Source organism: Lynx rufus, unplaced genomic scaffold, assembly GCF_022079265.1.
Source record: "Lynx rufus isolate CCGP_SWC_20201006 ecotype Redwood Valley unplaced genomic scaffold, mLynRuf1.p SCAF_9, whole genome shotgun sequence".
Lineage (NCBI taxonomy): Eukaryota > Metazoa > Chordata > Mammalia > Carnivora > Felidae > Lynx > Lynx rufus.
In genome coordinates, this window is record NW_025814897.1 from 12,154,244 (window position 1) to 12,180,247 (window position 26,004).

Consider the following 26,004-nt stretch of genomic DNA (forward strand, 5'->3'; position numbering starts at 1 on the left):
GGGAGAGAGAAAGGGCACACGTGCTACCCCTTCGGAGTCTGACGGTGTCGTGGGGGAGCTCGGCACGTGCACAACTGCAGCGCAGTGGGGGACGTGACCTGACCGAGGGGAGCAGAGGCCCGGTGGCCTCCGAGGACGCCCAGTGCTAGTTCGACAGTGAGCGTTATGTCTGACTGACTGTCCCGTGCTTCTTCCTTCTCACCCTGAAATCGGATCTGATTTCTTTCCCCCCTTGGTCTGTGTGCCAGTGGGTAAAGCAGTAGCAAGTGCCCTGTTCTCTAGCTCTTGGACAAGACCAGGAATAGATTCTTCCTTGGCAGCGGTCCCTGGGAAGAGGGGCGCGTTCGGCCATCTGAGCATGTGGGGATGTCTCCGTCAGTGCCCATCTGTAGCCCCCATGCCTTCCACCTCCCCTCCCTCCTGCCCACCTACTGGAGGGATGTCCGCAGAGCCCCCAGGTGAGGGTGGGCTTGCCTCCTGTCCAGCCAGAGCAGCCGCAACCTATTTTTTCCTCTCCCTACAGGAAGCTGCACAGTGGGATGAAGACGTACGGGTGTGAACTCTGCGGAAAGCGGTTCCTGGATAGTTTGCGACTAAGAATGCACTTACTGGCTCATTCAGGTAGGCGATGCTGCCCTGACTGGCCCATTTGAGCCCAGGCAACTGCCCCTGCCCTCACTCAGAGCCCGGATGTCCCCACTGCCAGCCGGGGCTTGTGGTCCACCGTGTTTTGTGGATGCTCTCTCCAGGTTCATGGAGCAGAGAGTTCGTCCTAACAGTGTAACCGTCCACACAAACCCGTCCTCGTGCTCTCTTGGGTTTCCTAGGGCTTTGTTAGTCCCAGTCCCCTGTGTGTGATCTCCCTTCCAAAGCAGACGACAGTTGCATTAGCACAACAGTTGTGGCATTCGGTTCTCAGTGTCTCATGAATCTGACTGTTGGGGTCATGTTAATATGGGAGCCTTTAATTGAACAGGTTAGGAACACAGAGCTAGTTACCTCGTGCTGTCTTTTGCAAGGTAGTTTTACCCAGTTCCAGGGGGGTTGGCTGCGTGGCTGCGGGGGGTTTTGCCCATGTTTGGGGCAAAGCTGCTCTGTTCCCCGAAGCACGGGAAACGGAGTGGTACCTGACATGCAGCGTGCCCAGCTCTCCTTGGCGGAGGGAAGGACACACCGGGTCTGATGGTGCTGCTCTGAGGCCAGCGGGGTGTCCGGGTTCAGTTGCAGAGGCCTTCAGACTTCCCTTTCAGGGCCAGTGCTCTCTTCTTCTGATTCCCATGTCTTTCAACCTTAGGGTCACATTTTGGGGGAGAGGTGAGGCCATCTTCTTACTGTCACGTGTGGATGTCTTTGTCCCACACTGCGCCCAGCACTAGCCCTCCAGCATTTGTGAAGTGAGCACGGGCTTTGGGATTAGGCACACGTTCAAACCTCATCTGTAATACATGCTTTGTGACCTGGGGTGGATCTGTCTTCTGAACCCCGTTTTGTGCATCTGTAAAGGGCAGGTGTTGCCTAACCTGTGTCCTTTTTTTAAAGAAACTGTGGGACAGAATGTAGGTTAAAAGCATCTGTTGTACATGCCCTGGCGTATATGTGGTGTGTCGTAAATGGCGATTTTCCGTTTCACCTTCCTTTTCCCCCACATTGCCCCTGGAGCATGTTCCCGTCACCTTACCCCAGAAGCTTCTGGTCTGGCTGGCTGTTTGCAGTCTGTCTTCCCGTGGCTCGCACGGTCACGTCAATGCTGTTTGGTGCTTTTTATGCTTCAGTCACCACAGTCTGGCTGCAGAGCCCGTGTGGCTCGGTGCTGCATGGGATGCTCTCTCCCTGGCCCTCACGGCCTCTCCTCAAGTGCCCCAACCCCTTCCAGATCCAGGCACCGTGCCACGCCAGGTGGCTGTCTGTCTCAGCACGCGCTCTCTGTCCGCATATCTTCGTGTGTTCCGTTCTTTTCCCGGCGGGGTCGCCCACCCTCACCCCTTGTTCCACTGAACCGTCCTCGTCCTGCCCACCCATCCCACATTGGCCTGGAGTCCTGAGTCCATATACCCTTGTGTCCAGCAGCTGCTCGGGACTCATGGACTCCTTTTGTCCTGTTTTTATAAACTGCACCCTGTATCTTTTTGCTTCCCTTCAGTTTGGTGGGTTGTTTAGGGTTCAGTGTGGGGTTTCAAAGCTGTCTGCCAACCGGCTTGGCCACCCCCCAAGTGCCAAGAGTGTGGGTCTTCTGTTTTATGTGCTTCCTGGTGCGGGCCCCTGTGTGGTCTCCAACAGTGAGGTGCTGGACACTTCCACGCGGGTAACACACTTTTCAGCCTGTGGTTAAAGCTTCCTCGCCCACTCCGGAACTTGGCCCAGCGAGCATCCTTCCTCCTTGCCCCTTCCTTGAGTCCAGCACGCTAGCCAGACCCGTCTGTTGGTTTGCTCCCTGTGCATACTGACACAGCTTGCTTTCTGGGCTCCGTGGCTTTGTTCACCCCCTTCCCTCTGCTTGAATAACCCTTCCCCGGCCTTGCCGGATCTTCTGAGGTCCCTTAGCAATGCCATCCTCCGCACTTCCCCACCTTCAGCCAGGAGCAGTCCTGCCTGCTTCTGGGTGTCCGCATTTCTTTATCTGAAGCTCTCCGGGCACAGTCTTTCTTCTTTGTGCTGTGGTTGTTTAGGGACCTGCCTTATCTCCCCTCCTTGGGAGTCCGGGGTAGAAATTTGGAAACCTACCTCCTGCCCACGTTATCGTGGGCCAAAAACGTAAGCTTCCGGAGCCTCTGTATCCTCATCTGTAATATGAGAGTGCTTGACTCTACCTTGGAGAAATTGTGAGGCTCACCTCAGACCCTGAGCACTAGGCCTGACCCGTGATAGCCTCTCTGTAAATACAGTTTTCCTCTCCCTCTGTTCTTCTGCTGGGCTGTAAGCTACTGGGGATGGGGTGTCCCCATTATGTACAGCACATTGCTAGGCACGTTATTGGAGTCAGTAGATGGTGGTCAGATGAGTGAGTGTGGCCTGGGAGGGCTTAAGACTGTGTCAGGGGAGCTCCAGTCTCCTGACGGCTCCCTCCTACAAGACGAACGGTTTAGACTGTGACCCAGAGGTTCACTGGGGGCAGCCGGGAGCCCACCAACCCGTATCGGCTGAATGTGAGCAAGCTAGTCTCTGCAGCGTTGGTGGCTCTAGTGGGAGCAGCAGAGAGGAGAGGCACTGCTTATGCACTTGCTGGTGGGCCCAGAGCCCCCAGTTCAGACGATATGAGTGACTTTGCACCACCCTCTCCGGAGCCAGCCACCGCCTAGGGATGTGCTCTCCTGTCCTGCCTGAGATGCCACTTTGGGCTCCCATGGTCTCTTCCGGATGTCCTGGCAGCTTTGGGAGCTGGGTCCTGTCTCCCTAGGCTTTCTTTTCCATTCATATCTTACTCGACACAGAGTCTGATTGTGCAAAATGACTTGTCTCTCTGAAACCCACTTGCCAGTGTCCTTGGAAGAGAGGATTTGGCCGGGGGAGGGGGGGAGGGTCATAGTGCTTTCATTCACCTTAGCAGACAGCTCCTTGCCTGCTTAGATATTTCTGTTCTCTGCTGCTCCTTTCCGTGTCGTTCTCCCGCGTACCTGTCGCCCCTGCGTTGGGATGTCTTGAAAATAAAATAGCAACACGAGCTGAGAGGGAGGCTGGACCACTTCCTGAATCATTCACGCCCCCTGTGAAGCAGTGAAGGCCCCAGAGGAGGGGTGTGGAGGGCCGGGCAGCAGTGCCGGGTCTCCTGTCGGATTCTAGGGGCCGAGGGAGGTGGGGTTTTACACGTTCTGACTCCTCTGTCCGTTGCACAATCACAGAACTCTGTTGACGGTTTAGAGGACCCGAGATGTTTCTTGCTGCCGGGCTTTGCAGGCTCGGGCCCCTGAGCGTGTGCCGTGCAGACCCACTTTACAGACCGTCCCCGAGGGTTGGGGCCGCACTGCAGAGCCTAGCAGAACAATAGATGCTCCAGGACCTCGGGGACCATTCCAAGGGGCAGGCCGTGGAGAAGCGAGTCTGGGATCTGGGTGCGGGTCCCGGTGCCCCCGCCTTCCCCTGAATGTGGTTGCCGCCCTCGGACCAGGCACATTCCTGCTGTTTTCTTGTGCTCGGCCGAGCTTGAACGGTGCTCCTCCTGGCTCACTTCCTTGCTGGGCGCGCTGGCCGCCCCCACCCCCTCTTGGCTAGCGTGGCCTGTGTTTGTTATTGTAGTTCTGGCACCCGGCCAGGCCTGGCTGCGAGCCAGCCTTGTGGGTACAGTGGGTACAGTGAGTGCTGAGCCAAGTTTGTCATCATATGCGATTAATTTTTTTTTTTTTTTTTCTAATCTGGTAGGGGTGGGGTGAAGGAGGACGCAAGACAGGAGCTGCTCCGATGCTTGAGAACAGGCCGCGCGGATTTCTGCGGAGATGTTATTTATGAAAGAACGAAACGCTCTGGCTTGCTCTTCCTTCTCGGCTCTTGCCCCTTCTCACGTTGTCTTCCTCTCCTCTGCATTTCCCTATCTGAGGAAATCAGCCTGTAGGAGACCGACAACATGAGGTTTTATTTTCAGTGACTGGAATACTAAATTTACACTCCTAAATCAGTTTTCATTGTGTTGAAATCGACAATTTGTTTAATTAGAAGTTTGCCCTGTAGGAGGCCCTTCTTGGAGACACTTCTTTCTTTCTCTTCCCCCCTCTCTCTCTTTCTCTCTCTCTTTTTTTTTCTTCCTTTTTTAAGACCCTAAATGGTAGTAGTGAACGTTCAGTTTAATTGAAGTTTTTATTTCTATTTGAGTGCGTTAACTAATCAAGTGTTTATGAGATATACCTGATGATAACGATAAGTTTAAATTAACAAATAACCTAACTCATTAACTAATGAGGATAGATCTGGCCACACCCTGCGTTCCCAGAGGTGCGTTTGGGATGGGGACGGTTTGGGGAAAAAAACAAGGCCTGGTGGGAGGAGTGACCACCTTGGATGCTTTGCAAAGCTGCTCCTCCTGGGCTCGCTCTGACAGCTCCCTTCCCACCCTTTGCTGCGGGGATCGGCGACCTGCTGTCTCCTTGCCACTCCTTGCTGTCACTGAAGAGGTGATTCCTGGCTCTGAGATGTGCACGCAGAGACCGCAGACCCAGGCGGTGGCTCGGGTTGGTTCTGGGATTTGCTGGTGTAAGGTTTCCCATTAGGTAGGATTTCCCACGGCTTGGCTGCAGTACTGGTGGATTGTAAGTGAGCACACCCAGAACTCCTTGCTCCTGTTTTTGACTTGACTGCAGGCTGTTGAGGGGTTTGCAGGTTTCTGTGGCCTGCCCCTGTCCTGGGAGCGTCATTCGTTTTTGCAGCCAGCAGACATTGACTAAGCACCACTGGAGAGAGCTTTACAGCATCCCTGCCCTCAAGGAGCTTACGCCCAGTAGGAGAGATGTTTGACTGAAATGACCAAAGAAGGTGTTGGACACAAAGAGTCAGGGAGAATTCTAGGAGGAACTTGCAGGAGGAGAGTGTCCTTTCCAGAGGGTGGTAGAACTTAAAATGACTGGTGGGAATAATGGAATTTTGAAAGGAACTGGTAGGGGAGACCCAAGCCACCATGATGACATGCAGCGTAGCCGGGATGTACAGGCTGTGTTGGGGTTGGGGGCGGGGTGGGGGGGGGGAGAAGGCAGGCTTTGGAAGGGAGGGATGAGGTGAGATTGTGGGGGCCTTGAGAAGCAAAACAACGTGCACTTTACTTGCAGCACTGGAGAGCCAGTGGAAGGTTGAATAAGGGAGTGACACTTTTTTTTTTTTCCTGGAAAGAAAGGACTGTGGGCTTTTTGATGTAGACTAGCCTGGAGTATAGGATTTATAAGACCCCTTGGAGAAATGGCAGGCCTGACAATCTTGGGGTGTGGTTGGAAGGTGGATAGGCCCGTGCCTCTAGTCCCGATTGAGGGTGGCCTTTCTTTGGGAGTCCAGTCCTGCCAGGGATCAGTAGGTCCCCTGTTCGCCATCCTCCTGCCCTTTCCTGGGCACCATGAGCCATGGCTGTTGAGAAATCTCCCCTGATACCAGTCTCTTCCCCATTGTCGGAGCCACTGGGAAGGAATATGGTCTTTGGCTGATGGATTTTCTGATTCCAGCAGCGGCATGGGGGTGGCCAGGGCATATCATCAGGGGCCTGGGTCATCCGTCTGGCAGAAAAAGGGCTGGAAGGGTTGGGACCAGAAACCAGATTGGTTCTCTCATGCTTTCCCATGTCCTGGTCCAATGGAAGGGGGGAAAAAAATTACAGATGTCAAAGACCTGTGGATTGTACTTGTTCCTTTTTTTTTTCTTTTCGGAACACTGAGCTTTGGGGTTCAGGGTCTTCCCAGAGACAGGGCAAGTGGGGAGGGGGGAGCCTGGCGGCTGGATGGTTCCCTGTGGTGGCAACGTATGGTCCCCAGGCTGAGGATTGGAGAGGCGTCTTAGGGTTTAAAGGTGGCCTCTCAGGACTTGCTGTCTCTGTCACCTCTCTCTTGCCAGATAGCTATCTGCTAAGAGCAAGAGATTGGGTGTTATCCAGGCAGGTCTGAGCTGTGGTCCTCTCATCCCCTCTCTGCCTGCTCTCAAGTGAATGCCGCGGTCTGTTCGTCAGAGTAGCTTTCTGCCACCGGGGTAAACCAGAAACTTCCTCAGGTCCTGTATCGCCCTCGGCACGCCTTCAGAAGCAGGCACCATGGAGGTTGGGGTTAAGAGCAGAGAGAGGGTCAGACAGAAGAGGCTCAGAAGCCCACTGTCTTCCCTTCGGTGGGTGGTGGTGACGGGGTGCAGAATGAGGGGAAGAGGGAAGAAAGCAGCCACTCTCCCCGGCTCTGTCTTGAACACACTGCGCTCCCTCTCTCTCTCTCTCTCTCTCTCCCCCCCCCCCTCCCTGCTCTGAATTTGGCCTGCTTCCCGAACTTTTTCCCAGAGTGGTGTCGTCACTGGCCTGCCGGCAGGTCTGGATGTTCTGCCAGCATTCCAGAGAGTTTATGATCGCTTGCAGATGTGCCTCCAAGAACACACTGTACCCAAAGCAGAAATTAATGCAGGCTTGACTGCTGTCCAAGCCCATACACGGGAGAGAGGAAAAAGAAAACAAAAACTGTTTAATGCTGTTTATAAATTATACACTGGCTGATGAAAAATACATTTCTTCCCCCCCCTGCCCCCTTCCTCACCGCCCCCCCCACCCCCGCCCCTTCTCCCTCTTTGCCTCAAGAGCCTTAAACTGAGACCAGAAGAATATGGTTTTGCTTTTTAGCTCCTGTTTTGGCTAGGATCCGAAACCCAGCTGCTGATTCACAGCCAGAGTATTTTTCCCCTTTACCTGATGAAATATACTGATTTTTCCAGCCCAGATGGGGTGCTTTTGGATTTGTTGCCTCTGTTTTTTTTTTTTTAACTTTTTTTTTTTTTTTCTGGCTAGGGATTTTGTTTACAGCAAGTGACAGGTCCTGTAACAGCACTGGGTATGATGCTGGCCCCCGGGGCAGGTAAAGCCCCAGGTCTGTCCACCCTGGTGCTGCGGGGTATGTGTGCTCTGAAGATTGTACGTCAGGCCAGCCGAGCAGAGGAAGTTCGCCAAGTTCAATGCAGGTCATTGTATTAAACAGCGTTCCTCCACTTCTCTTGCCCCCGTGCACCTACAGCCCCTGGGTGAAGAAGGGTTCACATGTTCCTCCCCCCAAATACACACGTCTCTCTCTCCATATGGTGCCTTAGCAGGGGTTTGGGAAGCTCGTTGCCTCTACCCCTCTGGATCCCAGCCTCTCTCCCCCTACGCTCTGGTCCCCCGTCCCAATTTATTCTATAAATTCGCTTCCACATTATGTCTATCCATTTACATGGCTTTTGTGTTTTTTTAATACTGCTAATGTTTATCATTTGCCCAACAGGCTCGACAGATTTTGCTTCCTGTCGAGCACTGAGGCTTTAGAGCCCCCTCGTTGCTAAGTAGCAGTCTCCCTGTACTGTAATGGGCTGATTTTGTATTCCGTTCAGCGCGGTATCTTATTTTTGTATGCAAGACAAAGTGTTTTGATGGGGGACGATTGCGGCAGTGTCTGGAGGCTGTTTGGAGTTTTATGGGCTGTACAGTACACTGTGTGCTCTCCGAACAGAACACAGGCTGTTGAATTTTGGATTGGATTTGTCATTTTTCCCCCCTCAGAGAGGAGCTTGTCAGATAGAACATTACTTTAAGGGTGGAGGAAAGAAAGTAGAAATTATGTAATAACCTTCTCTCTCTTTCTCTGCCGTCCCTCTCTCCCCCCCCCTCTCTGTGTTTATTTCTGATTTTTTCAACCCCAAAGTACGGTGGTTTCTCCCCCCATGCACCCCCTCCCAACACCGTAAGATTTTGTAGAGCTGGGTGATGATATTCTTATGGGGACATGAATGCCCCCAGAGACATGGATGCCAGGACATCTGTCTGTCTGCTGTTTATTCTTACATTCTCTCCTTTTCTCTCCCTGGCTCCTTCTGTCCTCCCTAAGTTCTGGGCTGTTTGGCTGGCCCTTGCTTTGGTATGAGGATGAGTAGATCATGGGGTTGTAGGTAGGGTAGGATGCTGGTGTAGGCTCCATCCCAAGGCAATGCCATTTTCCTAGTTCCAGGGCCCTTTCACCTGCCTTTTGCTTCCCAGACGCACCCCCTGCCAGGATTCTGGGGCGGTCGGTCATCCAGGGCTCTCCTCCTTGGCCCTCACATCCCGCCCCCCCAGCTGCTATGCCTGGGCTCAGTTTGCGGGGTGGGGGGATGTCCTTCTTAGCGCCCTCTTCTGGGCTCTCTGTGGTGGCAGGAGGCTATTTTTCAGGGTGGCTCTTCTCTCCTTCCATTATTTCCCCCGTCTCCTCTCACACCATCTCTTTGTCTCTGTCCTGGCATCCGCGTCGACCTCAGCCCTGTCCTGATGCTCTTCTGTATGTCCTTTCTCCTTTCTTAGATCTTCATCTGTCTTTGTCTCCGTCCGTCTTGCTTGATCTTCTGTGTCTCTCTCCTACTCCTCAAAGCTCTTTAGCTTGGAAGTTGGACTGGGTTGGGGTGGGGGAACAGAATGGCCCTCTGGCCCAGAAGGCCTGGGGAGGACTCCTGAGTGAGTGCCCGGAGAGTGCTCCCAGAGCCTGGTCCCTTGTGTGCTCCTGCCCTTGCCTCTCGGGGACCAGCATGGATCTTCTCTGGCTTCGCTTCTGCTTTTCCTGGGTCCCTGGATGTGTCTTCAACCTGAGCCGAGCACGGACGCATGGATGCACGGGGTTAGGTTTTGCAAGGTCCGTATTGGACTTTGCTGCGGAAAAAGCCCATCTTGCTGCCGCTGTGCTCACCGGGGTCTGTACCAGCCACCTGAGTGCAGTGCCCGCTGGGCGCCATGTGGTTTGTGCATCCTCACGTGCCCATGACCTGGCATAGTGCCTGGCATATAGAAGCATTTTGATAAGGAATCGTGGAGTAAGTGAATCCCCAGTTACTACGGCGATCGTGTTCCTGGGGCAGACCTAGGTTTGCTGGGGCCTGAGGCTTACACAATTTGGGGAGCCATCTCTCGGGAGAAGATTATGAATTTTAAGTGTTAGAACACTTGCGTCCGGAATGGGCTGGGGCAAGGGAGGGGCCTGTGACTTTTCAGCTTTATTTGAATGTATGTGCTGCTGTAAAGTGAGCACCCAGCTTTATTCACTTCAGGGAGAACTGGCTTCTTTGATCTGCTGTGAGGAGCTGCTGGTGGAGGGTCCCACCGTGGGAGTGAGTGAGTAGCGAGATTCAAAGCTAAGGACAGGATCTGCTCAGTTCTGGGGTCCCCTGAAATGCGGCAGCTGTGGTCACAGGACTCAGGTTTGCGTTTCACAAGGATGAGACAGCTCCATCCTGCCTTTGGTAAACTACCTCTGGTCACAGTGGACCTAGAAGCTTCTTTGTATTTCACGCTCTCTTCTCCCTGAGGCTGGTTGGTGGGGACAGACACTGTGTCCCACTCACCCAGTGCCACCAGGGAGATCAGTATGCATGGTAGCATCCTGGCCTCCAAGCCAACCTTCAGTGACTGTCCGTGAAATGACATGACAACAGCCCTTTTCCTCGGTGCCCGGTCTGCTTCAGTGTCTGCCTTTGGTTCTCCTGCCAGGCAGAGCACTGGTTCTCTTATGGGTGTGTGTGTGTGTGTGTGTGTGTGTGTGTGTGTGTGTGTGTGTGTTGTTTGTCTTGGAAGGGGTCATGAGGGTGATGGGCCCTGGAGGTGATGGCAAGTGTACATAAAGGTCTGGGAGTCCATTCGTTGGAACTTCCAGACACCCCAGTTAATTATGGCCCTGGAGAAAGCATAGTTGGTCGGTTCTTTGGGAAGAACACTATTTACTCCATGGAGGCTATGCAAAAGCTACAGTTAGGTTCCCAGAAATGAGGGGCAGCTGTGTGTGTGTGTGTGTGTGTGTGTGTGTGTGTGTGTGTGCGCGCGCATGCGTGCATGTGTCCATGTGCATGTATGAGAAAAAAAGAGATGGAGAAGAAACGTTTACACGAAATACTCAAAATTGTTCCTTTGCTGTAATGGCCCCGCACAGACCATTACCTTGCAGATTTAAAAACTAAATGAGCTCATCATATCTAGTGACTTCCACCGACATTCATGCTTGATTGCAAAGCCTGCGTTACCTTTGAATTTCAACTTCATTGTTTGTTATGAATTCCTGAATGTGGGCGGTGTTTTTCCCCCTCTTGGATTCAACCAGGAGCATGATTTGATTTTGTGTGGTGGACGCGGGAATGTTTCTCAACAGGACCCCACTGAAGAACCTTTTCATTAAAAAAAAAAAAAAAGCCTCGTGACCTCTAGGGCTGAATCTGGAGTTTCTGAGGAATCCAGTGTGCTGAGGCGGGACGTGGGTTGACTTTGGAGGGGGCTGACGTTTTGCATTTTTTAATCTAATAATTTGAGTTTCATGTGAATGATTCTGTGTGCCGTGCGATACTCTGCATTTTCTTAACTGTCTCTTCCACTTTGGGTAAAGGAAAGGAGGGAAGAAGTACCAGCAGCAGCATTCTGTGGGCAGAGGAAGAAAACAAGAGAATGGGGCAGAGAACGGGCTAAATTTAAAATTGTAATTGGCTGACTTCCACTGGCTTGCGGGTGTTTTAATGACTCATAATAACTTCATTTAAAACCAGCTGAGCAGAAAATAGATTGGAGAGGAGCCTCGGGCCATTATGGATTTGTTTTTTTTGACAAGCTCGGTTTTGAGCAGCCAGGAAGGCTCTCAGAGAGGGCTTGGCTGTGTTCTCTCTCTCTCTCTCTCTCTCTCTCTGTCTCTCTCTCTCCCTCTCTCTCCCTCTCTCTGGGCTGGTGGTCTGCCCAGGAGAGATTGTATAGAAACCAGGGCTGTTTTTTTTTCACCCCCCACTTTTTTTTTTAAACTGATTAAAAATAGATGCCTTGAGGTATTATTTTAGCATCAGTAGGATTTTTTTTTTTTACTTTTGATGTGGTAAATGGAACATAAATAAAATTGTTTTTGAAATTACTGAATTAATTAGGTAGTAAAGCAACTACAATGCATAAATTTCTTTGCTGGTCTCCCTGATCCATATTTGGGGGGGGCATCCCCCTCTTTTCCCCCATCCCCTCCTTCTCTCCGCCCCCCCCCCCCATCCAGCCCCACCTCCCACTGGCCCGGTGTGGACCCTCCCTTTGAGTGGCAAGCTGCTTTTATCATCCTGGCAACAGCTAAATGATTTTTTTTAAAAAAGATCTGTAGGATTTTGACACGGTTAGTTCTGTCCAGCTACCCAGTCAGCTCGAGGAAGCACGAGTTTTGGGAATTGCCAGAAAAGGCTCTAACCTGCCTCTAGTCCTTTTAAATAGATCCTGCCGGTTTCCCGTGCTAGGAATGGTGCCAGCCGGCGAATGCTCCATTTCTCTTCTATTTTCAAAGTCAGCCGGCTCAGCCATAGGATGTGTCTGTCTGGGCAGGACAAGAGGCACCCCCCCCATCTGATTGCTCATAGCCATTTATCTACCCCCTCTTATGGCACCTGTCACCTTCTTTGTGTCAGGGCTATTTATTTGCTTGTCCTTTTTTGCCTGCTAGACTCTGAGCTTCTCACAACATGTGATTTATTTCCATGTCCCCCGTACTACCTAGCAGAGTAACCTGCATTGTGGTTATAACTCAGCCGTTTTTTGAATAAACTAACGGGTGAGTGGGTGGATAGGCGTCTGGTAGGGAATGGCCCGGAAAGCCCCTCCTTCTTCCCTCCAGGCCTGGGACTCAGCAGTCTGGATGACAAGACCGGGAATGGAAGACCTTATTGGTAGCCTGCTCCGTTGCATCCCCACGGTCAAACACCCTAATGGGCTCTCAGTAAATATCTGTTCCATAAATGAATGGCTCAGGGCAGTAGGGACGAGGGCAGGGGAGAACAGGCACTTTATATGTATTGAATGTCTACTGTGTTCCAGGCACGGTGCTTGGCACTCCGTATGTCTGAACCCAGGTATCCCACGTGGACTTTGGAGGGTAGATATGTGATTCCATTTTGCAGGTGAGGACGTGAAGGCCTACAAAGAGCCGAAGTCACTTGCGGCAGGTCCGACGGCCGGGAGGTGGCAGAACTGGGTTGGGAGCCAGGGCCGTCTGCCCCCGACACTCCTGCTTTTCTTGTATATCATTCTGCTGTTCCTGTTCCAGCTTTCTGTCCTGTTTGTGGGAACAGCCATATCTCAAGAGACTGCGGAGCTGAGCTGGGGAGAACCTGGAAGGCCCTGTCCCTAGGGATTCCTCCCCCTCCCCCTACTGCCTCATAGGGCTGGGGGCAGGGTCGTTCCGTGAGCACTGCTACAGGCCCCGTGGGTCGGTGTTCGGCCCTCCCACCCAGGCGAGAGCTTGCTCTTGTCATTTTCCCAGCACTGCCCCACGCAGAGAAGAGGGATGGGACCAAAGAGCTGCCCGTGGCTCCTCTGCTGGGAGCTGTGCTCCTGGGAGAGGCCCTCTGGGATGATGAGTCAGGAGTGAAAGGGTCAGCTGACCGGTGCCGCATCCCAGAAATGTCAGAGCTGTGACTACTTGGGCTGCCCCTAGCCCCCACAGACTTCCAGCGTCTTGCACTGGGCCCGGTCAGGGAGACTGTGGCCTCCCTCACCTTTCGGATTCTGTCTAGTGTAACTGGACCACTTGGCATGAATGAAGCTCCTTGTATCTTTTCTCCAACACCCTCATCTTCCCTAGCACGACTGTGGATGCTGGAGCCTTCTCCGGGGACCACAGGGTCAACCAAATGGGAGCCAGGTGCTGACGAAGGCTGGGCAGCAGAGAAGCCCCTGCGATGATTCTGGGTTCTTTTGGGTGGAAGTCATTCATGAATGGGTTCATTACGTAGCAGTTAGCCGCTGAAGGCCCGTGGCACGCGGACCATGTCGGAAGAGGCAGAGGGGCTGAAGCCAGGGTTCCTGCAGGGGCTGTCAGTCTGGCTGAGGGGACGAGGTGAGCCCTTGGCAGGCCTGGGTGTGCTCATCGTCCCCACAAGGGGACAGACAAGAGGGAGAAACTCCCAAAGACCAGGGTGATGAGGAATGGCTTCAGGAGGGAGGGCTGTGGGATTTCGAGCACTTGCTGGAATTGTCCAGATGGCGCTTCATGGTGGGTGAGGGGCCTGTGTTTCTGGGCAAGACAAAGCAAGAACTTCTGTGAGTCACAGTCAGCCAGGCAGGGGTGCCTCTCCCTCCTCCTTGTCCTCCTCCTCCTCTTCTTCCTCCCCTTCTTCCTCCTCTGTCCACATGGTCTTGAGGAGGTTTAGAGTTTCTAGTACTTGAGAATCCTCAGAGTTCTAAGGATGTTACGACTGTCCTTGGCCTGCAGGTTGAGAAATCTTGCACTGAAAATGATAAGCTGGCACATCAGGTGTTCCTGCCATGTTGAGGTATCCACAAAACAAACACGAATGTGCAAATGAGGTTCAGATCGGACACAGATCCACAGTATTCTGTATTTCTCACCAAGTCTAGCGGAACCCCAAACTAGGCTGTGTGTGTCTGGGGCTCCACCAAGCCCAGGTTGAGAACACATAGCAGCCCAGAAGGGCTGTGCTTTCATCAGAAGCTTGCCTGCCCTGGAGGGAAGTGGAGGAACATGGAGGGCCGGCGCCCCAGCCCTCTGTACCTTGTGTGAAGGTGGAGGGGGTTCTCCCCATAGATGGGAAACCAGTGGGAGAGAGAGAGAGGTGGGTGCTCTGTATTTAGGTTCTCCTTTCTTTGGAACCTCTCCAGGATTCAACCTGGCAGAGAGGTTTCTTCTAGGCCTTTTCCCTGTAGTTAACATGTTCCCTCCTCCTTCTCCTCCCCCCACCCCAAACCATGCCATTATGATTGAAAGTCTTTCACTTGCTAGGAAAAGGAGGGGGGGGAAGTAAGTTCTAAACTTTCCATTAAGTAGTTGGGATAAGATGTCTTCTGGGGTAGTTGGATTAAACCCCAGCAGTTCTCTCACTGACTATTAGAAGCTAATTGAGCACCAGGAGCTCATTGGCGGCTGCAATGAGCATTTTGTTGGGGTAATTATGCAAGGCCACAGTCGTTCTCCGTAACAAGGTAACTCCAGGTAAGGAGAGAACTCCCTGAAACTTTAGATTTGCTGGAGTCTTCCTCATTTGCCTTCACTAACATAAGCCAAGGACAGACAAAGGCCCAAAGACCAGATCTTTGAGGAGGCTGCTATCCATTCGGGATTTCTGCCTGCATGGCCTGGATCTCATGGTCCCTTTGTCATGGCCTGATGGGAACAAGACAGTACATGGGGGACAGCCCTGCTGGGCCACTTTTGCATTGATTGAGATATAGGGGGTCTAGAGTCAGACGCTCTGAAATATAGTAAGGGACAGATGGCAGGCTTTGGAAGTCTGGGAACAGCTGACCAGATGCAAGAGAGTCACAGGCCAGTGTCTTTATCAGTGACCTGTGTTCTGAGAACAAGGCCTGACTGCAAGTAAGAATCCCTGAATCTCTCTCTCTTTCTCTCTTTCTCTCTCTCTCTCTCTCTCTCTCTCTCTCTCTGTCTCTCTGTGTCATGGGTGGGTGAGGTGTGGGCCTGCATAAATGGGGCCAATACAGCAACTCCTGGGGGTCTTTCTTATTCCAGAGGATTCTTTATGATGGAATGCTCCTACATATGCTGCCTTCCCAGCACCCAGAACCTTCATCAGGAGGTAGGAGCCCGAAGCTGCCATCCAGAAGTCCTGGGCTAAGTGGGTCGGGAGTGGGACCTCTCAGTGCCCTTTGACAGGGGTGCTGGGGCCTGGCCAAGCTGAATGTGTCCTCTGGGTGGCCCTGCTGAGCCTCTGGCCTGCTGCTTCCATTAGCACGGAATCATGCCCCTCAGAGGACAGCCTGTAACCATGCTTCCTGGGGCGGGGGGACAGGAAGAGTTGCTGTCACCAGAGTACTCCATCTTTCTGACACACGGGCCCCGTATGGCTTTCTTCCCTCACTCCTGAGCCCCAGAAATCTACTCTGGAACATCCTCAGGACTGATTTTTGAAAACTATATGTATATAAATATATACTTAGTTTAAAAAATCTGTAGATATTCTGTTTTCTTCTATTCTCCATCTCCTCTGTTAGTTTTCAAAGGCTCTGCCTGCCCTGTCTCTGGCCCGGATCACCTTCTTCCTCTATCTCACAGCTATAAAAGCTGGTCACAGGCAGAGGCTGGCTGCAGCAAGGCAGGAATGTGGTATTTGGTTAAATTGTAAAATTAGCTAGGGAAGTTAATGAGGCATCCCGCCTCTGCCTTCTGAAGAGCAAGAAGTTTGTAAAGGGGCTCTGAGCACCTTGCCTATGAAGGGGAGAGAGGGAGGAAGGGAGGAAGGAGGGGCTGGCTGGGAAGGCGGAAGAGCCTCCTCAGGTGAGTTTGCAGGCCTGGGACCCAGCTGGAGGGTCCCGAGAGGCCGTGTGGCCCCTCAGAGCTTCTGCTTTTGAGACAGCTTCCGTCAGCCAGTTTGAGTCCACGGAGTTCTTACCACGCCTTGTCCACGGACCTCCCGAGGTCGCACGCAACCGGCTGTGACTATCCTTTCTGGCGTCAAATTCCCTTTTTGTCGTGTGCAAGGCTGCAGAGACCAGGACTGAACCCTTTGACTCAGGAGGTGCCCACAGCAGAATGGAGACGATCAGAGACCGTGACAGTGGCATCTAACATTTACTCAGGGCCGACAGGGGCCAAGCATTTCACCTCATGATCTCACTCCCTCCCTACCGACCCCTCCGAGGTTGGTACCGTTAGGATTCCATTTGATGAGGAGGACAAGGAGTTGACTTGCTCAAGAGCACCCCTCGATTAAGAGGCCGAGTTGGGCTGTAAACACAGGCTGGCCTGCCCCCATAGCCACACATCTTAACCTCTGAGGCCAAGGTGTTGGCGTTCCTTTTCCAGGCAGTCCACCTCCCCCCAGCCCCTACTTCACAAGGGACAGATTGTGCGCTGGCGAGCGTCACCCCAAAGCTTTGGAAATCACGGTCTCAAAGGTGTGTGCGGAAGGTTGCCAACAGTCTATTTTCTGCGCGCACCGAATTCTCAGGTCCTCTAATTACACCAAACAGACCTGCCTGTTTTCCGGCAGCAGTCCGAGGTCAACTTAGTGGTCCGATTCGCCTTAATAACGCTCGACACGGGAAGGAGCCAGCCCACCTGCATCTTTTGTGTGAGGTCAGCCAGAAGAGGCGAGCTGCGTTTTGTTGTTTGGGGTCAGGCGGGGGTGGGGTGGGGTGGTGGTTCATGCTAAGAATGGGCACGAAAGTGTGACAGGCCGTATTTCTGTTTGGAAAAGTGTGGAGTCTGAAGGCTTCTGAATTTTGAGCCTGCAGACGTCAGTGCCGGAATTGTAATGTAACACCTCAATTATGGTGCAGGGGGTAAGAAAGAAAGACTCGGAAACCTGCAAGCTTCTTTAGATCCACAGCCTGGGCCTCAATTACGGGTTCAGAAACACCAAAGGCAAGCCAATGAGTGTCATTTTTAACCAGTTTGAACATTTTACTACTTCCTAACATCAGAAGCACCCGGGCTGGAGAGCCAGCTTCTTGTCCTCAATAAAGTGATTAAGCCGAATGGGTGTTGGGGGGTATTATTAGGCTGAGAAGGGCTAAAAATAGAAATGCTCTGTTTTCTGAAAGCCACAGCAGGCCCTGGAGAGCCTGGCAGCCACGACGTGCCACCAAGGGGCCTGCAGAAGGGCGAGGGAGGGTGGCAGTCCCCTGGGCTCGGCCTGAGATGGGGCGGTGGGTGTTGTGACGGTCGAGCCAGGTGACGGGCCTCCTTCCCAGCTGTCATCAGGAAGAGAGTAACAGTGGGAGCTGTGCATTGGTTGTTTCTGCCTTGGTCTTTGCTGGTGTGTGTGTGTGTGTGTATGTGTGTGTGTGTGTGTGTGACTGTGAATGAATTTATAGCAACTGATAACTCTGGAGTCTAGAATGGACACCTCAGCCTAAAATTTACATATTTAGCCCCAAATGAATTGGATTTATTTGCTGTTCTTGGGGGAAGGGGTCCCCTTTGGGCAGTGAATAAAGGGCAGGTTATAAGGGGCACTTGCAAAGAGTGTGGGGAAAGGGGGAGACCCTTGGATCCAAGAGTGAGCATCTGTTCTGTAAAGCCTTGCCTAGCTGGCTAGGCTGCCCAGGAAGGGGGGTGGGGGATGGAAAGACTTTTTGGTTAAGTGAAGGTCAACCAAGAAAAACTTGGTCTATTTCAGTCTCTGTAGTTTGCTGTCATTCATCAGTGTGAGAGTCCATTTTTCTACTTGGAAGACAATTGATTTTTTTGTTTTGTTTTTTAAAGTTCATTTATTTTGAGAGAGAAAGAGTGCGCAAGCAGGGGAGGGGCAGAGAGAGGGAGAGAGAGAATCCCAAGCCTGTCGTGGGGCTTGATCTCACAGACTGTGAGATCAGGAACTGAGCTGAGATCAAGAGTTGGACACTTAACTGACTGAGCCCCCCAGGTGCCCCTGCTGTTTTTTTTTTATGATAGACTATCTTGTTTGCTTAGAAATCAAATGGAGAATGCCAACGAACATCAGTCTGGAAGGATATTTCTAATCGGGGTTTTATTGTAAGTCATTCCTGAGGGTCAGTTGTACCTTTTCTCCTGTAGAGCCCTACAAGTTTTCATGGCCTTGACCTTGTCTCTCTCCGTACCAGCATCAGGTGGCAGGGTGGGGCTGTTTTACAGATGGAGAAATGGTGGGCAGGTAATCAGGCTTCTAAAATATACCCACGTGCTCACCAGAGCCAGATCTAGACCCTGGTGCTTCTGGCTCCCCGTCCGATGGACCGTAATGCCACATCTCTGCACCAAGAAGGAGTTGTTAGCAGGGCAAATGCTCAGTGGAGAGCATTGGACTGCAGGAGGATGGCCTCCGAGCTTGTGGGAAAGACCCCGCCAGCTCCAGGGTGTGGAGGATGACAGAGGACTGGAGCTCCTTCCTTTGGGATCTTTTTCTCCTGCCCTTAATATGAACACTTGAGTCTTTAACCCTTGATATTGTCAAAGCCCTCTAGTTAGGTGGGCTGTCCGTGCTGCCACCCCGATTTTGTTTCTTTTTCTTTGATGCTCACTGGCTGTGAGACCTTGGCTAAGCAAACTAAGCTTTTCTTTTCTTTTTTTTTTTAAGTTTATTTCTTTATTTTGAGAAAGAGAACATGGCGGGGGGCAGAGAGAGAGGGAGAGAGAGAGAGAATTCCAAGCAGGCTTTGCACTGCCAGAGCAGAGCCTGACCCAGGGGTTGAACCCACGAACCTGCAAGATCATGACCTGAGCCAAAACCAACAGTGGATGCTCAACTGACGGAGCCCTGCAGGCGCCCTCTGAACTAAGTTTTTCATACTTCAGTTTTCACGTCTATAAAACAGGGATAAATCTTAGAACTGATGGGAGACTTGAATAGTATGTGGCACGTTAAGCAGTTAGTATGGTGCTTATTCCACAATGTTCGATTGATGTCAGTTCCTTGTATTCTTGTTGTTCCCGTCAGTGCTACAGCATTATTACTCCTCACTGCAGGGCGGCCCTTGTGGGACCCCTAGGGCCCCGGGAGGGGAAGGGTTGGGGTGCTGTCGCCCAGAGCCACTTCTGTTGCGAGGCGCCTTCATGTGCATCTCGCCTCACTTAAACCTCCCGACTCCCTGTGGTCCTATTGCCGAGTGAGTGGTGCCCTCTGGAGTTGTGTGGCCTCGAGGTCCTGCTTACAGGGTGGGAGGGGTGCATCAGTACCTCCCTGGCAGGTGAGGACACCGTGGCTCCCACAGGTTAGCGGGAGGACCAGAATGCAGTTGGGGCCAGGGGATGCTGCCTTGGCTTCCCTCTGAAGGTAACTCAAGTGAGTGTTTAATCAGAGTGAGTGTCAGGGAATGTTGGGAGCCGGGCTGGTGGCAGACCTCCACTTGAAATTTTGTGGGCAGACAGGGCTTTGATCTTGGCCATTGCCCTTGGAGTGGCCTGGTTTTGCTTTTCTCTGTCCAGACAGTCCTCCTGACTCTTTCCCCAGGAGGCGTAGCGGGGGAGGGGCCCCATGCCAGATTTTGGGTGAAGGCCTGTGACAGGGGACTCTGAAGGTGCTTCAGCAGAAAGGAGCAGGGTAATTGAGGTTGAGAGGAGGAGGCCAGAGGGTCAGGCAACCGACAGAGCTTTGAAGCTGCTGGATGCCGGTAGAAACCCGTCTTTACATTCTGAACCTCTCACCTGAGAACACCCAAGTTAGGTCTGGCGGGGGGAAGGCAGTTGTTGGTATCCAAAGGTTGAGGGAATATCCCATAAAATCACGGCAGAAATCCCCACTGACCTTTTTACCTAGTCTCTCACAAATGCCAAGACTGTGGTGTTATCTTTCTTAAACAAAAAGCCGAGCACCTGAAAGCCTTGGTGTTCCCTGGGACCCAGGGGTCAGCCTTCCCCTTGGCCCCATTGGCTCGGCCCGGCTCTGTCTGGCTAATGATTCTCCCGGTGTCTGGACTGTCTGTTCCACTCTGCCTCCCTGATAGAGCAAGGTATTTCCTTGACAAGGAATCCCCTGACTGAACCGGAGAACGCAGCCCCAGCTCAGTTTAGCCAGCACCTCCCCATTGCGAAGGGTTGTAAGCATAGGAGCTCGCTTTTACAGCCACCGCGGGCTCTCTTTGCCATGTGCTTCCAGATTCTTCTCCCACAACAGCCGTTCATCTTTTCTTCACCCTTAGAGGTGTCCCAATTTAAAACTTGTCATTTACAGATGGAGAGATTAAGTAGCTCCCCCAGGGCTATACATCTCAGGCAGGGGGCAGTTGGGGCTCTGAATCCATTTCTCATTGTGGCGCTTTAAGAGAGCTGGGGTGCTCTTGGCCAGCAGGGCCCCCCCTTGAGCCCGCTATCCACCTGCCTCATCCAAGGATGCCCCTCTGTCGTCCCAAACATGAGAGTACCATGTGTGGGAGATCCCCAGGGAATGCAAGGTGTCCTCTCTCCTAGGGCATTCATTGTAGGCAGACCTTCCCCCAGGAACTGTGGGGCTGGATTATTATGGGCTGAAGTTCTAGAAGGCTCGGGCCAGAGGCTGGCCTTCTAGAGCTCCACAACTTGATAAAGTGGAACTTTATCCATAACTATTCAGGCACCTGCTGCATACCACTTGTTTCATAGGGCTAATAGCCCCATTTTATTTTATTTATTTATTTTTTAATGTTGATTTTTGAGAGAGAGAGAGAGAGACAGAGACAGAGCATGAGCAGCGGAGGGCCGGAGAGAGGGAGAGACAGAATCCAAAGCAGGCTCCAGGCTCGGAGGTGTCAGCACAGAGCCTAATGTGGGACTTGAACCCACAAACCATGGGATTATGACTTGAGCTGAAGTCAGATGCTTAACCAACTGAGCCACCCAGATGCCCCAATAATCCCATCTTAAAGAGGGAAAGGAGGGTACAAGTTGGTCCCAGGACCGTATCGCCAGCGAGGAGAACTCCACAGCAGGTCTGGCCACTAGCTGCCGGAGGCTTCACCTCGGGGAGCTGTCTGGTTGGCATAGCATGTCTGGAAGAGGTCCATTCTGTCAGAGTGGGGGCTGACATTCTCATAACGAGAGAGGCTTTTGTGTCATTGCATTGATCACCACCATACCTTGATTAGCCAGTCATGGAAGTTGCCTGGGGAAGAAATGGGTTAAAGGCAGCGCTAAGGGGAACCCCCAAATCAATACTCCTACTTAGACTTCAGGAGAGTTGCGTGTTGTTTTCACAGTGACAGGTTTATCCTCCCACTTGTATTTTATTTAAAATAATTCACCTTAAATAGGTTTGCACTCATTCCAGTAGGAGGATGAGAGTCAAAACTTGGCCGTGAGTATTGAGGGCCAACTGGAAAGGTGCCATTTCTTTGACCTTCTCCCAGGGAGGTGTGGTTGGGCCCTGCCTTTATTTCCACATTGTTGGTTTGTAGAGGGGATTGTTGGACATGCACAATCGACAGTGCCCACTGCCTTCTTTTATCTTCCTCTTCCCAGAGAAAGTCTGATTAAGACTTGTCCAGAGTAGGAGCTTTTTCTCCCTTTGTTAAGGTAATTTTTTAAAATTCAAAAGCATGTTTTTTGAGAGAGAAAGCAAGTGCATGAGCAAGAGAGGAGCAGGGGGAGAGGGAGAGAGAAGGACACCCAGCGTGGAGCCCACCGGAGGCTCAGTCTCACAACCATGAAATTGTGACCTGAGCTGAAGTCAAGAGTCGGACACTTAACCTACTGAGCCACCCATGTGCCCCCTCCCTTTTTTTGTTCTTTGTATTTTGGCTCAGGGGCCTAAGAATACTTTGAATGTTATGATATGTTTAGTGCATACATCAGATGTGTGCGTGGAGCCCACACATTGACAGTGGGGGAGAAAGTAATGGCAGTAGTGAGGATGTTAATGACAGCTCACATTGATTGAGCAGCTCCTGTGGGTCAGGCGTGGTGTTGCAGACTTTACATATACTGTTTAAATTAATTGTCACTCAACCCTGTGAGGCGGCTGATCTGTGCCTGTTTTATAGGTGAAGAAATAGGCACGGAGAGGAGAATCAGCTTGCCCAGGGTGGTGGCTAGAAGTGATAGAACCAGGACTTGCTCCTGGTTTGCTTGACCCCCAAGCAAGGGTTCTTAACTTGTCTGGGGCACAGCTGTATACTGAGCATACGTGCTTGTACTGGCTAGGGGCTGTGTTACTAAGCCTGTTGGGTTCCTGCTAGTGCTGAAAGTGGTGACAGAGGAGCAAGGCCCTCTGAGAACTGAGTCGCAGGGATAAGGGACAAGGTGGACCTATTCTCTGTGTGGGACATGAGCTCAGGACCGACCGTAGGATCCTGGTGACAGCCAAGGGCACCAGCGCACCATGGGGACCTCCTGATAGCATGAGGTTTATGGGGTAGGGTAAGAAATGCTCTCTCAGACTAGAGAGGCCTCATCATTTCCTTTTGACCCGTTCCACGGTCTCCTCTGAGTGGACATTTAGTCACATGTGGCGGGTCCAGCCATGGAGCATGTTACTGATGGGAAATTGACTTCTAGGGATCTGAACACCTGCCCGTTGTGGGCCCCGATTATTCTCCATCTCTGTTGCACAGCTTGCACACTGCCTGGTGGCTTCCTCAGTCCTGCCTTTGATTGGGGCCCGCACTCGTAGTCCATTCACCCCGCTGTCCTGTAGCGGATGCCCTTCTCCCACCTCCTTGTCGGGTAGACCAGCCCTCGGACCATATCCCGAGCCAGTCGGTAGGGGCTGGACGTCTTCTGATCAGTCCACATCTGCCCCCCGCTGCTTCCCCTTTCCCCTCTTGCCCGAATGAGTGCCCCTTACAGAGATTCTGGTTCTGGATCAGTTTTTGTTTTGTTGATAAAGGAGAAATGGTGAGCGAGAAAGAGAGCAGGCAAGCTCGCCTTCCAGCTCCTCTCGGGGAGAGAACTCATCTCCCTGAGCAAAAGAACACGCAGTGCTGGCCTTTGGAATTGGCAGCCAGAGTACTGTTCTCTGTCTGATAAGAGGTACTGTAAATAAAACTGTCCACCATGGCCCGCTGTAAAATGCCCCGTGTCTGTACTCATTGTTCTGACAGCTTATGCTTTTTTTGGGTCTGCTGTTTTGGTACACTCTGTACTTCCTTATGTAAGCAGGCATGCATATCTCATCAGAACATTCAAGATGTTTATTTTAAAATCTCAAGGAATTAAAAGAAAAAGGACACACTACTCAACGTTAGATGCTGGCAAATGTTAAGTGTTTTTTCAGCGGTTTCCCCCACCCCCTCCCCGCCTTCTTATTAGCATGGAGGGGTGGGGGGGGGAGAGGGAGGGATTTTGAATTTTTTTTTCTTCTTTCATTGGCTTCTGCCGTATTGACTTCAGAGAGACACCAGCCCACATCTGACTGTGCTCAGCATTGTTTGTCTACCCTCCTTCCTGGATGCTTGGGACCCCCAACCCTGTTTCTGGTTGGGAAGGGGGGTGGCGTCCAAGGTGGTGGTGGGGGGAGGACAGCTGTGGGGAGCCTGTCGAGCGAGCTTCTGCGGGATTTCTGCGCTGTTGTCATTGGAATGCTAGGCGTTTATAGAAAGCTTTGTGGTTTTGAAAGTGCTTTCCTGGCCGTGTCTCCTTCGATTCTTTCGAGTCGGGATGATCCGTAGCACTGAGTGAAAGTGGCCCCGACACAGGGACGCCTTAGACCATCTCCAGCCTCCTTGAGGGCCGTGGTGACTGCCTCCTTTCTTTTCACCCAGCCTGAACCTGCTTTGAACCCTCCTCCTTCCAATAGCCCCGGTCTGACCTCCTGAGGTGTCGAGAAGTCAGGGAGAGATGGGACAGGGCAGGAGTCTGGGATATTCTGAGTGGTCAGGTACTCTTGCTCCCCCAGTATAACACATAAGGCACCCTTGAGCCCTCACCTGCAGGATCCCTGGGAGACTGGCAGGGCAAGGATGTCTATCTGTCTGTCTGTCTGTCTCTCTTTACCACTGAATCTCAGATAAGCGCTCTGCCTGGGCTGTGGGTGGGGGCCACACAAATTTCTGCCAGCTGGTTGAGGGTCCACTCTGGCCATCAGAGGCCTCCTCAGACAGGAGACTCTGAGCGTCCTGGGGGAGGGGTTGCTTCTCTTCTTGCGGGGGTCTGAGTCCTGGGCAGCCAGTGGGTAACAAAGGGCTGATGGGGAGGAGATCGTGATCCAGGGCAAGCAGAGAGCCCACTCCCAACCTTTCCTTTCTCCGCTCCCAACTGCCTGAGTGCCAGCCAAGACCACGTCCTTGAGTTTTAAAAAGGGGCAGTAGAGAACCTAGAGCGTGTGGAATAAGGACTCTGCCACCCCCTAGGGGACAGCCTGGCAGTGCCCTGAATGGCCACTGCCCTCTTCCCGGGCCAGTTCTGTGCCTGGAAGCCGCCGGAGAGTTTCTGCATTTATCAAGCCTTTAGGACCGCAGCTGCAGGGCAGGTAAAGAGCAGGGGACTGGGATCGCGCAGGGAAGAGACATACTGCAGCCCTGCTCGCACGGAGCTTACGGTCTGCCGGGGAGGAACGAGAAGAGCTGGGCAGCACAGGACGCTTGAATCGGGCTCCTGGGGCTCACTCGGGGAGGATTTAAGAGCCAGGTTGGTGAATAGCTGCCCGTACTGACATGTTGGTCCTTTGACAGATTTTCCTGGTCCCCTCAACAAGACAACCACTCACCTTTAAATTAGAGGGATGAGGTGTGTGTGTGAGTGTGTGTGTGTGTGTGTGTGTGTGTGTGTGTGTGTGTGAGTGAGAGAGAGAGAGAGAAAGCGAGCGAGCAAGAGGTCAGAGTGAAATATGTCTTTATAAATGTGAGACTCACTTTACACAAGATAAATGGCCTCCAAATAACTGTACATTGAACTTCAGTAAAATCAATCATATTTTGCACAGAGGAGTTCTTTAAAGGAATCGTAACCCTGGGCTGACTGGTGGTGATGATGGCTACTCCTTGCTGGGTGTGTGGATCCCCTGGATAGAGGTCCAAGCCCTTCTCCCACCTTGCCAATTCCTCTGAGGGACTTATTCTTCCCATTTTACAGAGGAGGTGACAGACCCACTGAGACCTGGCAACTTCCTGGGGTCAGGGTGGCAGCTCATGACTGGCCTGGCTGGGATTTGAACTCTGATCCGTCTGACCAGAATCCTGAGCTCTTAAGCACGCTCTCCTGCCCGCTGAGGTATAAATAACATCAGTGAGCTCCTGTGTCCCGCAGAGTGCTTGGTGATTGACAAAGGAGTGTGTGTTCACTAATGTCCATCTTCCCCTTTGACCCTCGCAGCAGCAGGTACGGCCATCTTTGTTTCACAGCTCGGAAGGAGGGCCACTCTGGTGGCCGGGCTGGCCTGGGACCCAGTTCTCCCCACTCCAAGTGGCGCTGTTCACTCAGCTCTGTAATCGCTAGGGAGGATGGCGATGGTCCAGCCCACTGTATCTTCTGGCTGTTCCCTCTCTGCTGTAAATTCCCGCCCCTGCGGTCCACCCCCTTGCTCCCCAGCTCCCCCTCTGTCTGCACTGACTCCATTCCAACCCGCTGGCCTCCTCACTCCTCCTCTGTCTGGAATGGGCTTCCATAGACAGGGCTGTTTCTTCTTTCCCCTTTCAGCTTTGCGCTCAGAGGCCAGCTCATCAGAGAGCTCTTCCCTGCCTACCCCATATAAAATGGTGGCCCCTGGCCCTCTGGGTCCCAATTCACTTCATTTGTGTCTCTTTTTATCACTACCTAGTTTGTATTTACTGGGTTTTTAAAAATGTGCCTTTCCTTCTAGAATGTAAGCTCTCTGAGGACAGGGGTTTTGTCTCTTTTGTTCATTTGCTGTAATCCACTTTGGGGCATATTCTTACTGGACATGCAAAAAGCATCCCTGTGCATAGGAAAGATACGACGAGGTGTGGTCGTCCCTGAGCTGTGACGTGCTGTTCTTCCCACTCCAGGAGGAGCCCCAGGAAATTTTGTGGGGGATAAATGCTGATCT

The 26,004-nt window shown here is 52.3% G+C and overlaps 1 protein-coding gene across 2 annotated transcripts in view; it reads left to right on the forward strand.

Annotated features, from left to right (window-relative positions):
- ZBTB16 (zinc finger and BTB domain containing 16) overlaps positions 1–26,004 on the forward strand; it is a 192,005-nt gene that overhangs the window by 97,741 nt on the left and 68,260 nt on the right. For both annotated transcript variants that reach the window (XM_047070986.1, XM_047070987.1), the window contains exon 3: positions 524–621. In XM_047070986.1, the coding sequence (XP_046926942.1) occupies positions 524–621 (98 nt within the window). The remainder of the gene's footprint in view (positions 1–523; positions 622–26,004) is intronic.